The sequence below is a fragment of the Bos indicus genome, chromosome 6 (assembly GCF_029378745.1).
Source record: "Bos indicus isolate NIAB-ARS_2022 breed Sahiwal x Tharparkar chromosome 6, NIAB-ARS_B.indTharparkar_mat_pri_1.0, whole genome shotgun sequence".
NCBI classification, from domain to species: Eukaryota; Metazoa; Chordata; class Mammalia; order Artiodactyla; family Bovidae; genus Bos; species Bos indicus.
In genome coordinates this window covers 95,373,731-95,385,866 of record NC_091765.1, presented here as the reverse complement: position 1 = coordinate 95,385,866, position 12,136 = coordinate 95,373,731, and the positions used below count along the sequence as shown (strand labels likewise).

Sequence of the window (12,136 nt, the reverse complement as noted above, 5' to 3'; positions counted from 1 at the left end):
AGGTCTAGGACCCAGGGAACAGCTGAAAAAGTAGATTAAGAATTCCCATGACAAAAGCTATGTAGAACCTCAAGATTCTCCATTCTTGTTGGGGAACTCATGGTGCTATTTAGTGATTCAGAGTAGAAACCTTACTTGGTTAAGGGGGAACCACACCCCAGGGGAGCACAGGTCCTTAGGGCTTATTTCAGGCACTAGGATTGTAGGTCTTTCCCAGTAAAACTAGGTCAAGGATGTCAAGGGAAGTGCCTGATAGATTCACGGCCTGGTCAGAACTATGTCAGGAACAAGGTGGGGCTGAACCACTAGGTATAAAACTGTTGGCTCTTTCTGAGCCAGGCTCTGAAGGCTCCAATGAATGTTACCTGGCAATTAGTTGCTGCTGTTAAAACTGTGATGGCAGTGAAACTAGAAATAAAATGGTAAACGTGGGAAGCTTTAAAAAATTAATAGAACCTGGGAGCTCACTGGATATAGGATGAAAAGGACAGAGGGGGAGTCAAATACAACTTCCACTCCTGATAATGTGGCCGAGCGTCTAGAAGCATTGAAAGTGAAAATTGTTTTCGCAGAAGGGCCAGAGTGTTAGAGGACAGAGTGAAATTGGGCCTGGGAAGAAATCCCAGTGGGGAATGTCACTGAGGGAAGTGGAAATCCAGAGAAATGTTCAAGCCAGAAAACTGTAGACTTGAGTCGTTCTCCAGCCTCTTGATCTATCTACTCTCCCACTGCCCACAGACACAAGGATTTTATTCTGTTTTTCACTTTAGGTTAACTTTAAAATCTTAGAATGTTACATATTTATTTTTGGCTTATTGGAAAGGCAATTATAGGACTTTTATTTGAAGATGAAAGTTTATTCAAACTAGGATAGGTCAGACTAGCCTGTGAATACCACGTACTTTCCAATGCAGTGTTTCATTATGCAGTGCTGGGGAAGAGAACATTGAAAATAGAACAAAACCATGATTAGTGAATAATAGGGGAAGAATAAAAAGCAAAATAATCTGTGCAAAACCTCCCTCCCCCCTTTTTTTTTCTCTAAAAACAAGGCCATGAGATGTCTTTTTATTTGCAGTTGGTTCCACAAATTTTTTTGATACAGTACCTCAGAAAGTATTAAGCAGAAGAGATGAATCAGTTGTGGAGCTGGCTTTATAAATAACACCTGATCCAGAAGAATTAAGAACACTGCATCCTAGGTGATGGCAGCAAATGCTAAAGTTCCTAAGTACATAATGGGAAAATAAGAGAGCCTAAACAGGAAGAACATGGTCACTCAGACGTGTAGAAAATTTAAATGAAACTGTAATAGATTGTTTATAAAGGGAAAAAAGTGCAATATACATTTCAAAAGGTAACTTCATTCCTAGTGCTGGGAATATAAGCTTCATTTGACCTTTGGAGCCAAGTTGTTTTTCTCAGCCATATCTGTTGTTGTTATTGTTATTTTTAAAAAGTATCTAAGAAAGCTGTCTGAACTATGTTTGAATGGAATGAGAAGACATTGCAAAATCATTTTCTCTACAGGAAAATCGAAGCGGATGCCTAATAGACTACCCGATAAGACTTTAGCTTAAATACTTTTGGCAGGTTCCGCTACAGATGTTGACTGCTTAATTGTGGAATCTCTATTTGTAAAATCATGGCCGGATGAAAAACCTAAAGTCTGAGCTAACTATGAAGATATATTCATAGGAAAACAACCTGAACTGGTACAACTTATGCAAAATTGGAAGTCAGTTTCTAGGACTCCCTTTAAAAAGGGACAGGCTGTAATGTGAGGCCCACTGTATGCCAGATTCTCCTGGGCTTCAGTTTATCCAAGAATCGTTAGTATTAAATGTAGATGAGGTGTCTCTTTTCATAACATCCTTCACATTAATGATAGAAATGTTGGGACTGTATTTCCCTCTGCCTCCTTTTTTTTGTCTAGTACCTAATACAGTATTGGGTAAGTAGACACTGCCCAATTCCCATTTATTAGTGAATGAATAAATAAAATCTATGCTCCTTGAAAATATTTTTATAATATAGTTATGGTGTATTTAAGCATCAGAAAAATCAACTCATCTTTTTTTTTTAACCAGAGAATATTTTGAATTGTCTTTTGATTCTGCATTATTTCATCCTTTTGTTTATATTCTGCTGTATTAAGACTTTTGGTTACAAGTGACGAAAACCAAGTGTATAGTAGCTTAAGGGAAAGGAAAAGAAAGTTATTGGCTTATCTAAATAACTGGTGGTCCAGAGGAGGAAATTACCCCAGGTGCTGTTGGATCCAGGGTACCAATCCACTCCTAAGGTCTTCTCCCTTTCTAAGTTTTGCCTATGATTCTGTTTGTCTCTGGAGAAGGCAGTGGCAACCCACTCCAGTACTCTTGCCTAGAAAATCCCATGGACAGAGGGGCCTGGTAGGCTGCAGTCCATGGGGTCGCTAAGGGTCGGATTGAGCGACTTCACTTTCACTTTTTATTTTCATGCATTGGAGAAAGGAATGGCAGCCCGCTCCAGTGTTCTTGCCTGGAGAATCCCAGGGATGGGGGAGCCTAGTGGGCTGCCATCTATGAGGTCGCACAGAGTCAGACATGAGTGAAGCGACTTAGCAGCAGCAGCATCTGTTTGCCTCATTCACTCCTTGCTTTGTTGATCATCAGAGGAAAGTTAATTGCCAAAGGTTTCAGCTTCCATGGGCCTCAATTAGCAAGCCCATTGTCTCAGCATCAGTTTATTCTATCCCAGTTAAGGACTCTGATTGACTCAGCTGGGTCAAGTGCTCATTCTTATAACAGATAACATAGTCAACAGACATATTTGGACCAGCCTGAATAACATGCTCACTCCCATGGTGGAAGGTTGGGAACAAGGTGCGCAAAGAGAAGGTATCATGATTGACAGCCTCACCGGAACCACATGGAATAAAGAACAATTTTCCCAGTAGAAAGGCAACACTGTTTATAGATATGTAAGGATGAAAAAATGTTAAGGATAGGGAAGAAAAATCAATAGCTATGACAGTCCACTATATTAAAATATATTTAAAATATTTTTCACATATTCTAATAAGGTACTTCATTTCTTCCTAATTCCAATTAACTAAAAAATACCAATAGAAAGTTCACTTTAAAATACTCATTTAATTTACTGAAATTTTATAATCTTGACATCTTTTGTCCAATGGTCTATTTGTATTTGCATGATAATTTTACTTAATATTATTCTTTCCTTTTTCATTATTTGGTGGGGATTGTAGTATAAGGAAATAAAATCCATTTTTGATAAATGATTACAACTGTGATATTTTGTGAGAAAACTTCAGTGGTAGTATTAGGTTGCATTGCCAAAGTTAAGTGTCAAATGTTTATTTCTTAACATTAATCTTTTGGGCTGCAAAACAAGATAAACTTTTAGAGGCTCACTTGTTTGTGAAAGTAAATTCGGTTAAGTAGGACATTGAAAAGGGGGATAAAATGGTAAGATTTATGATTAAATGTACCATCAGTGTAAATCCCATAATTTTAATGCACTTTTAATGTAAAGTCTGTTATTCATCCATTAAGAAAGCATTAAATGATTATTCTGAGTTTGTGCTGAACAAAAGAAAAAGAAGGAGAGACATATAAATTTTTGTTTTGTATCACAATCCAGTTTGGGGCATATTTTTATGTTATAGTGAGAAAGGAAGACCTGCTAATATGATTTGTTATGAAAATTACAATTATAACAGGAGGAAGAACTTTAAATGTCATTTCAGTGTTTTGTTTCACAATTTGTGATATGGGCATAATTTTACTAACATTATACTCAGAACCGCTCATCTGTTATGTTTGGAGCAGAGAAGAGTAGAAGGCAATGATTGTAACTTACATTCTTCCCTAGATTTATTAGAGTAGAAGTTTGTTTAGAATTTATCACTTGTGCTTATATTACCCAAAGGGAGAAAGAATCCATATTTAGAAATGGGTCATGCTGTATTGAGCAACTGGCATTTTGAAGCTCCAAGCATTAAAAAAAAACAAACACAACCAAACATGTGACTACAAGTTATAATTGTTTTCATTGAATCATTACCTCTTAAAGAAAAATATATTTGGTAGGATGTTTTACAGCTAGAGAGAAAATAAAAATTGTATCTAAATATTAAAAGGTAAAAAGCAAACAAGAAAAGATTGTGAGAAACATCTTTCCATTTGTTTTAGTTGCTTATTTTGTGTACATGTGTAGCTAATTACTAAAGCTTTATTTTTTGGGGAACTCTTTTTGGGAACTAATATTCTTCACTGATTTTTCCTTATGAGATTTAAACTTGGACTCCTTCATATTTGGGATGAACTCCTGCTGTGCTTAAAGACTCTCAGTGAGTCAGAAAAAAACAGATTATATTTTTCAGACCTTTTTATTATCCTTACTGATATTTTCTGGCATGCTGTATGTCATGCAAATTAACAGTTTCTATTTGTTAAGGGTACACTGAGGGTACTTGTAAATTATCTATAATGTTCTGTTGTATGTGATGTTATTTACTCAAAGTCAGTATTAGAAAATTATTGCTAGAATAAATATTTTGAATTTTGAATAACGTTGAAAATGTTCGAGATGTTTGGGTAGCATATTGAATTTAAGGGTGAAGAAATAATCCAGTTTGGGGGAAAATTTTTTTTATTTAGAACTGACCTTTAAAAAGGAAGTCACAGAGGAAACCATTCAATGGGATTTAATCTCATTTTTCTCTTCCACATATCCTATCTAAAAATTAACCCTCTTTTTAAAAGAAGGTGCGTATCTTAAATTTCTTTCTTTTTTGTGTTTGGCTCAATGCCTTATTAGTGCCATTGGTTACCACAATTTAAACTATACAAATAAGTTTTCCTTTCCTTGTATGTGACCAAAGATGTGATTTGAAAAGCTCTTTAATTTTAAATATGTTTAACTGTCCATTGTTACACACCCTGTTTATTTGTCTTATAGTCAAGATGCTTGTTTTTTACTAGAAAGTTTTGCATTTACTCAGTTAATTCAATAAATATTAACTGAGCAGCTGCTGTTTATAACATTGTGCTGTATACTTTTTATATTAGATTGGTTTTAAATATGAGGTGTTATCATTCATTAAAAAAAGTGTTTGCCTAGTTTCATGTGGAATGGGCTCTATTCTATTTTCTAAATATAGTATCCTTACCATTACCATTTAGAAATTGGAAAAAATATAGATTTAAAAAATCTGTCTTGATGTATATTAGTTGTAGGAAGTGGGCTTTTGTTTGTTTATTTAAACTGGATGTTTGGTCTTCAAATCATTAGACCTAGATATTGCTCCCAAATTCAGTATAAACTTCCAAGACACTGTAGGTGCTGAGTAATATTTTGACTTTGTTACCTCATCTTAACTAATTTCATGCTAAATTTTATCTTGGATGCAGCCCAACTACAATTCTCCACTAATTAATCTCATTTTATCTTCAATGCCAGGAGAAAAAGGCCAAAGCTATATTCATTGTATGCAGTTTTGGGGGCTATAATATGATTTACACTACTTCCTACATATTCGATATTTGTTATTATAGCATGTATTCATTATGTAAACATATTCAGGAACTTACAGATCTCAATCAAAATGTGGTTTCATATGTATCTTAAAATAGCTAAGAAAGAAGAAATCAAGTCTGATGCTTTCTGGTTATTTCTGCTGTAAATGCTTCCTAGATTAATACTGTTAATTTACGTAGTTATTATTCAATACTTTTAAAGATCTGATCCTAACACTATGGATAAGCAAGATAAGAAATTGCCTTGTGGCCACTGGGATTCTTGGAAGAGTTGTGTCTCTGACTTAGCAGTGGTTCTTACATGGCCATAAGTCTTGCCAATTCTAGCTCCAATGTACATGTCTGCCCCCTTGGTGCTCTGTATGCAAATCTGGCCTCTAGTGAAATCCTGCAACCTAAGTACATGATGCTAGATGCAGAGTCAATTGAAATTAATTTGGACTATGCCTGGAATACCCAGGGTGAAACACTATTCTGGTACTTCATTCAAGTTCAACTTCAGGCAAGGGACAGCACAATGGAATCTACTTTCATCTCCTGCCAAACATCTGTAAGAGGCCAGCTGGCAGTGTGGTTGGAGTTGACCCCTAAGGCTACATCCTGTCTTTCGGCTCACCGAAACCAACTCAGAGGAGGGCGTAAATAACCTTATCTTATCCTACCCTACTCCCTTGCCAAATAGAGAAATTCCATGTATCCATGTTTACAGAGTTCACTGAACTATTGAGAGTATTCTGATGGTCCAAATAGTGCAAATAACATATCAAAATTGTATGCAACCAGTTAGAAACAACAGAAAATAAGTAATTATAATCTGTAAGGCTGAATGCTCTTGTTCTCCCTGTAGTTTTATTCCAAACAACTCAGAAGAGGGGGATTACTTGGATTTTCATTTTCTTGTGATAATGTGTTTCAGGCTTTTTACCTTACATTTTTACAGTAATTTTATTTATTTATAGTTGTGCTGGGTCTTTTTTGCCACACGAGTGCTTTCTCTAGTTGCAGTGAACAGAGGCAATCTGTTGTGGTGTGTGGGCTTCTCATCGTAGTGGCTTCTCCTGTTGGGGAGCATGGTCTCTAGGTGCATGGGCTTCAGGAGTTGCAGAACTTGGTCTGAGTGGTTGCAGCCTGCCGACTCTAGAGCACAGGCTCGGTAGTTGTAACACACCGGCTTAGTTGCTGCACGGGATGTGGACTCTTCCCGGACCAGGGTTCAAACCCCTGTCCCCTGCATTGGGAAGTCCTATCATACGTTTCAAAGGCAGCATTCAAAACAAATACATTTTAAATAGGACAGAAAGTTTTGATAATGAGAAAGGACAATGACTGTTATTATAGAGATTAAATATATCAAACCATCTTTAGGCATTTCACAATTTGGGATAATGAGCTGAAACATAGATCTTTTACACAAAGTAACAAAATTTAGAATTCTATATCTTTCGGCCTCTTTTTTTATTATAGATTTTTTTTTACTGATTTATAAACACAGGTCTTGCAGACAGTCTTGGATATACCATCAACCTCTCTGCCCAGACCTCTCCCCACTGGAAGGTCACACTTTTACCTCCAACCCAATCTGTACCCTGTGGGCTCAACTGTTGGTTAAAAACCTTTAACAACCCTGTGGTTCACAAATACAGGAGGGAAAGAAACTAAGAAAAACAGTCACAGAGGGACAGCCCTCCCTCAGGAAGACATGTAGGCAGAGACATTATTTTCCAACATTGGCATCTCATTTATGTAAAAACATAAATTCACTTTATTGTGCTTTATCTTAGTCCTTTTATGATTGTTGATTTGCTTACTAGACATTTTTAGTATTCTCATTAATCAGTACGTTTGGTCTTTATTCTCTAAGCAGTTTTTTTTTTTTTTTTTTGGTTGTACTGCGAGTACAAAACAATGTGGTCCTCCTGGAAGGCTTGCACAGTATGAGATCCCATGTCTATGCTCTAAGAGTTTGTGTGCTAATAGAGGGGGTGATTCAACACTCAAAACATTTTTCTGTAATGCTTATAAAGGTGTGCCTAAAATAACTAGAATAGTAAAAGGATTATCAGCTCTAAGATCAGTCAGTCTTCTCAATAGGATTTAGTTTCAAGTAAATTCTTTGAAGAATTGTTGCCAGCCAAAATAGATTTGGGGGGTTTATGCTGTCTTTGGAAGGAATGATGCTAAAGCTGAAACTCCAGTACTTTGGCTACCTCATGTGAAGAGTTGACTCATTGGAAAAGACTGTGATGCTGGGAGGGATTGCGGGCAGGAGAAGAAGGGGACGACAGAGGATGAGATGGCTGGATGGCATCACTGACTTGATGGACGTGAGTCTGAGTGGACTCTGAGAGTTGGTGCTGGACAGGGAGGCCTGGCGTGCTGCAATTCATGGGGTTGCAAAGAGTCGGACACGACTGAGTGACTGGACTGAACTGAACTGAACTGATGCTTTCTTTTGACCTTCCATTTTTATGGCTCAGTTCTCACTTTTATCTCAGACTGGTCAAACCTGGAGCAATAATGCACCTATTTTGTTAACTGGAAGCTTTTTAGCTTCTTACTCTTTTGGCAAAACTTTTGTATTCTATTCCCTTCAGAGTCTTGTTATCTGAATTATGTCAAACAGTTTAAAGATGTTAGTGATTTGAGATTCTTTCTTTCCAAGAGGGCACATTAACTTTTGAGAGTGATCCTCAATTCTTAAATGAACAAAGGTACTTGCTCTTCAAAGGAGTGAGTGCTGATTATCAGAGATAGAATAGCAGACCAAGAGTTGTTGAGGCCCTGACAGTCTTTGGGTGACGGTGGAATCTCTTTGATCATTTCGGAGTTTAAATAGATCTCACTCAGAATTTCTCAGTTATAGTATTTTACTCCTCAATCAGTATGTGAAGAGTGGATTCTCTGGGAAATGACCCTAAAAAGTACAAATGTACCCTCTTTCCGAGGGGCATATTCAGCAACAAAAATCCCATGATTTGACCCGCTGATTTTTAGAGTCTGACAATTTATATTTCTACTGTTATTAAAGAAAGCAGGGAAAGCATTTCTGTATCCTGCCACAGTCCTTCCTTCCTGTTTTAGTTATGAACAGGAGACGCTAGAAACTACTGTACATCGTCTGTCCTTAACTTCCAGCAAGAAAGGAATGTCTTTCAAAGATCATCTGGAACTTGTCTGCCTTTGCTAATGTAGTGCAGAGCAGTTCTAAAAATAAAGACAGGATTGTTGAGTCCATGAGGAGCAGCTTATTTCATCACTGTTGTTTTTCACTTGTAGCCTTGTGCCTTGTATGGTGGTTTCTGTCTCTCAGATCACGCTAAGAAGAGCTGTTCTGTTCCTGTGCTCTGGGAATGCTAGAGTAGAGAGTCTGTGCTTTTGAGAATAATATTTGGCTCATACAAGGGGCCTGTGTTCTGCAAGTGTAATGTTTGATGCATATAAGGAGGATTAGCATCCATGGGAATTGAGGCAGAGAAATTGAATAGAAATGCCAGAGTCAAATAAAGAAGTGTTTATTTATTGATATTATGTTGAATCTTTTAATAGAAAATGTTAAATTAGCATAATTAAATAGGAGGTCTGATTTTGCTATCTTGTTTTTGCTTGATGGGAAAGTTAGCGTTGATTTTATGGCTATTGAGAAATTTTAGTTATCTTTTCATATCCAAGGCTCCCAGACTTTAGAGCAACAATTCCTTTTATCTGTGCTTATCTGTATTTATTCTAATCAAATAAGCATTCCTACAGAATGCAGTCTTGAAATATATACTAAAAGATGACACAGAAATTTCATAAGAGCTTGGTAGCTGTGTATGTGGCTAATAATTTTTCTCTGCCATTTATTGTAAAGGGAGGACCGCAGATTATTAGTAATCTTATGATTCGTTTTGCATATTATGATTAAGTTACATATCTTGGTCTTCTTTTTTATTTCCTTTTTAGATACTAGCTCAGTCATGCACTGAAATCCTGGAATTGCGGCCCTCGAGTGTCTGTGTGGGGCGTAAGTAGTTTGAATTTAAAAATACCTTGTAAGAAATTGTACTTTTTTTCCTAGTTAAAATATATGATTTGAAACTCATGTTGGAAAGAGAATAGCAAAATTAATTTTTTGGCATCTTTTTCTGCAAGAATTTTTAAATAATTCCTTGAAATATTTCTATTTTAAATTCAAATTTTTAAGATTGGAGTGTTATTTTAAATAATGAACATATTGTGTGACAGGCTTTTAAAATCTTCTGTATATTTAGTTCATGTTTGAGACCTTTCTTATGACAAGTAAAATAAAATAGGAAATTTTCTCTTTTATCTGATTATACAAACAGGCATGTATCTGTAGACTGAGCTCCATGCTCTTATGACCTGGCCAAAGTACGTCCCTGCCAGCTCACGGTGGATGGCAGGAAAGAAGCAGGTGGCTTGATCAGCTGGTGCTAAGAAACAGACTCAGGTTTTAGCACTTTCAAGCCATCCAACCCAAAGAGAGTGGGATTCTCTGTGGCCTATATAATTTCTTCAAGTTTTAACCTGGAGTTCATTTTAACCCAACTTTTCTTTCAAAAGTTAAATATTGGCTCTGGTGGCCTCCCACCTGCTGGACATGGGATGAGGTTCTACATCTTTTAGTGTTCTTTGCTCTTAGTCGCTCAGTCATGTCTGACTCTTTGCGATCCCATGGACTGTAGCCTGCCAAGCTCCTCTGTCCATGGCCATTCTCCAGGCAAGAATACTTGAGTGGGTAGCCATGCCCTCTTCTAGGGGATTTTCCCAACCCAGGGATTGAACCCATGTCTCCCGCATTTCAGGCTGATTCTTTACCGGCTGAGCTGCTAGGGAAGCCCAAGAATACTGGAGTGGGTAGCCTATCCCTTCTCCAGGGGATCTTCCTGACATATGAATCAAACCAGGGACTCCTGCATTGCAGGTATCTTTTAGACCCACCCTTCCTTAATGATTACTGAGATGTTTAAGAGGAATAGTGCATTTGAACATTCTAGAGTGGGATGGTGGTCTTTGCATTTATAATTTGGCCTAATCCTTACAACACTATTCAGCAGTTTTATAATCCTGGATTCACAGATGGGGAAACTGAGACAGAAATATATTCAGTAGTTGCTATTAGTAAATGTCCTGTTAGATTCTTGTCTGTCTGACTCCAAAAGCTCATGTTCTTTTTCTGAGTCACATTTTACATTTCACTTGCACTTTATTGTAACTTATAAGAACATTCTTTATATTCAATAACACACTGAATGAAGAGTGGCATGGCAGCATTTTCTTCCACAGTTAATTATTAGATATGTGTTAGATTATCTTGGGTAGGGGGTCTCTGAAGAGGATTGAAAGTTAATTACTATTAAAAGAATTGACATATCTTCTTACAGCTAAGCAGCAAAGATATAAACATTTAAACTTTTCTTCTAGCATATTATTTCACTCTCTAACATTTAGTGACTGCTCCTCTTACACAGAGTATGAGTCAAATCAACTTCTTTTACTAATTGGCCACAGATTATTATTAGTCCAAAATGCCTGACTTTTGAAGAGTTACAAGTCTGTATGCAACAAATTAAAAGTAGGATTAGATATGTGAAGAAGCTGTTAAAGAAGAACCTCTGTATGGGGTGTCATAGGTTAAAGAAATTACAACACGCGACTGTTCTAAGAACCAGGTAAAATGAGGCATTAACTTCTTCACATTCTCATACCTCAGTACCTAAGACATCCCTACAGATATTTTCCTCAGGATAGAATTTGGGCAAGTTTGTACAGTATCTGTCTGGGATGACTGTTGTGCTTCAATTCTATTGGTCAATTACACTTCAGTTCTTTTTGGTTATTATTGGAAAACACTTTGTTCAAAATGTAAAATAATGCATCTCTACCTGGCAGTGAAGGGCATCTCCACTGTATTTCCTTGGAAGGTCTAAGAAAACTAGTAAGACCATGTCTTTTGTTATTAGTTGACCGAATAGTATTAAAAAATTCGTTGCACCTTGATGCTTTTGATTCAAGTGATGCTTTTTGTTGTTGTTCTTGAAAAGTAGCATTTACATTTTGTATTCTTCCTTTTACTTCTAGAGGAATTTCAAGTTGTTTTGAATGGAAGAGGATTCAACCTGGGGAGTCGGAAAGGCAGTGTTCTCTGTACTTACACTGTAAATGAAACATACACGATAAGTATGTCTCCATAATTTCCGTATTGCTTTAATATCTGTGCAGTATTTCAGCATGAAGTATTTTTGTCAGCTGAAACCAGCAGTGCTATATTTTTTTTAATCAGTAAAGAAAGGAAGTGCAATAATAATGCAAGTAGTAATAATAGTTACTTAATAGTTATTTAATAATGGCAACAGTTGTTCATAACTTATTAAATGCTGGACTGTATCTGAAGTATCCTCATTATACAATTTATGGCCTTGTGGCTGAAAGAGTCGTATAACTTGTCTGTGATTACGCAACTAATACTGGGCAGAGCTGAGAGTTGAACCCAGTTTTCTCTGTGTGGACTATACCCACCCCCTGATTTAATTGTCTCTTTCTCCACATTTGTTTCTTGTCACTCTTGCTTGAAAGTCTACCAGTCTTGG

General features: G+C 36.7%; 1 protein-coding gene across 1 annotated transcript in view; it reads left to right on the top strand.

Annotated features, from left to right (window-relative positions):
- Window positions 1-12,136, top strand: part of ANTXR2 (ANTXR cell adhesion molecule 2) — a 180,332-nt gene that overhangs the window by 34,052 nt on the left and 134,144 nt on the right. The window contains exons 8-9 of the mRNA XM_019962996.2: window positions 9,489-9,549; window positions 11,628-11,726. Coding sequence (XP_019818555.2) covers window positions 9,489-9,549; window positions 11,628-11,726 — 160 coding nt within the window. The remainder of the gene's footprint in view (window positions 1-9,488; window positions 9,550-11,627; window positions 11,727-12,136) is intronic.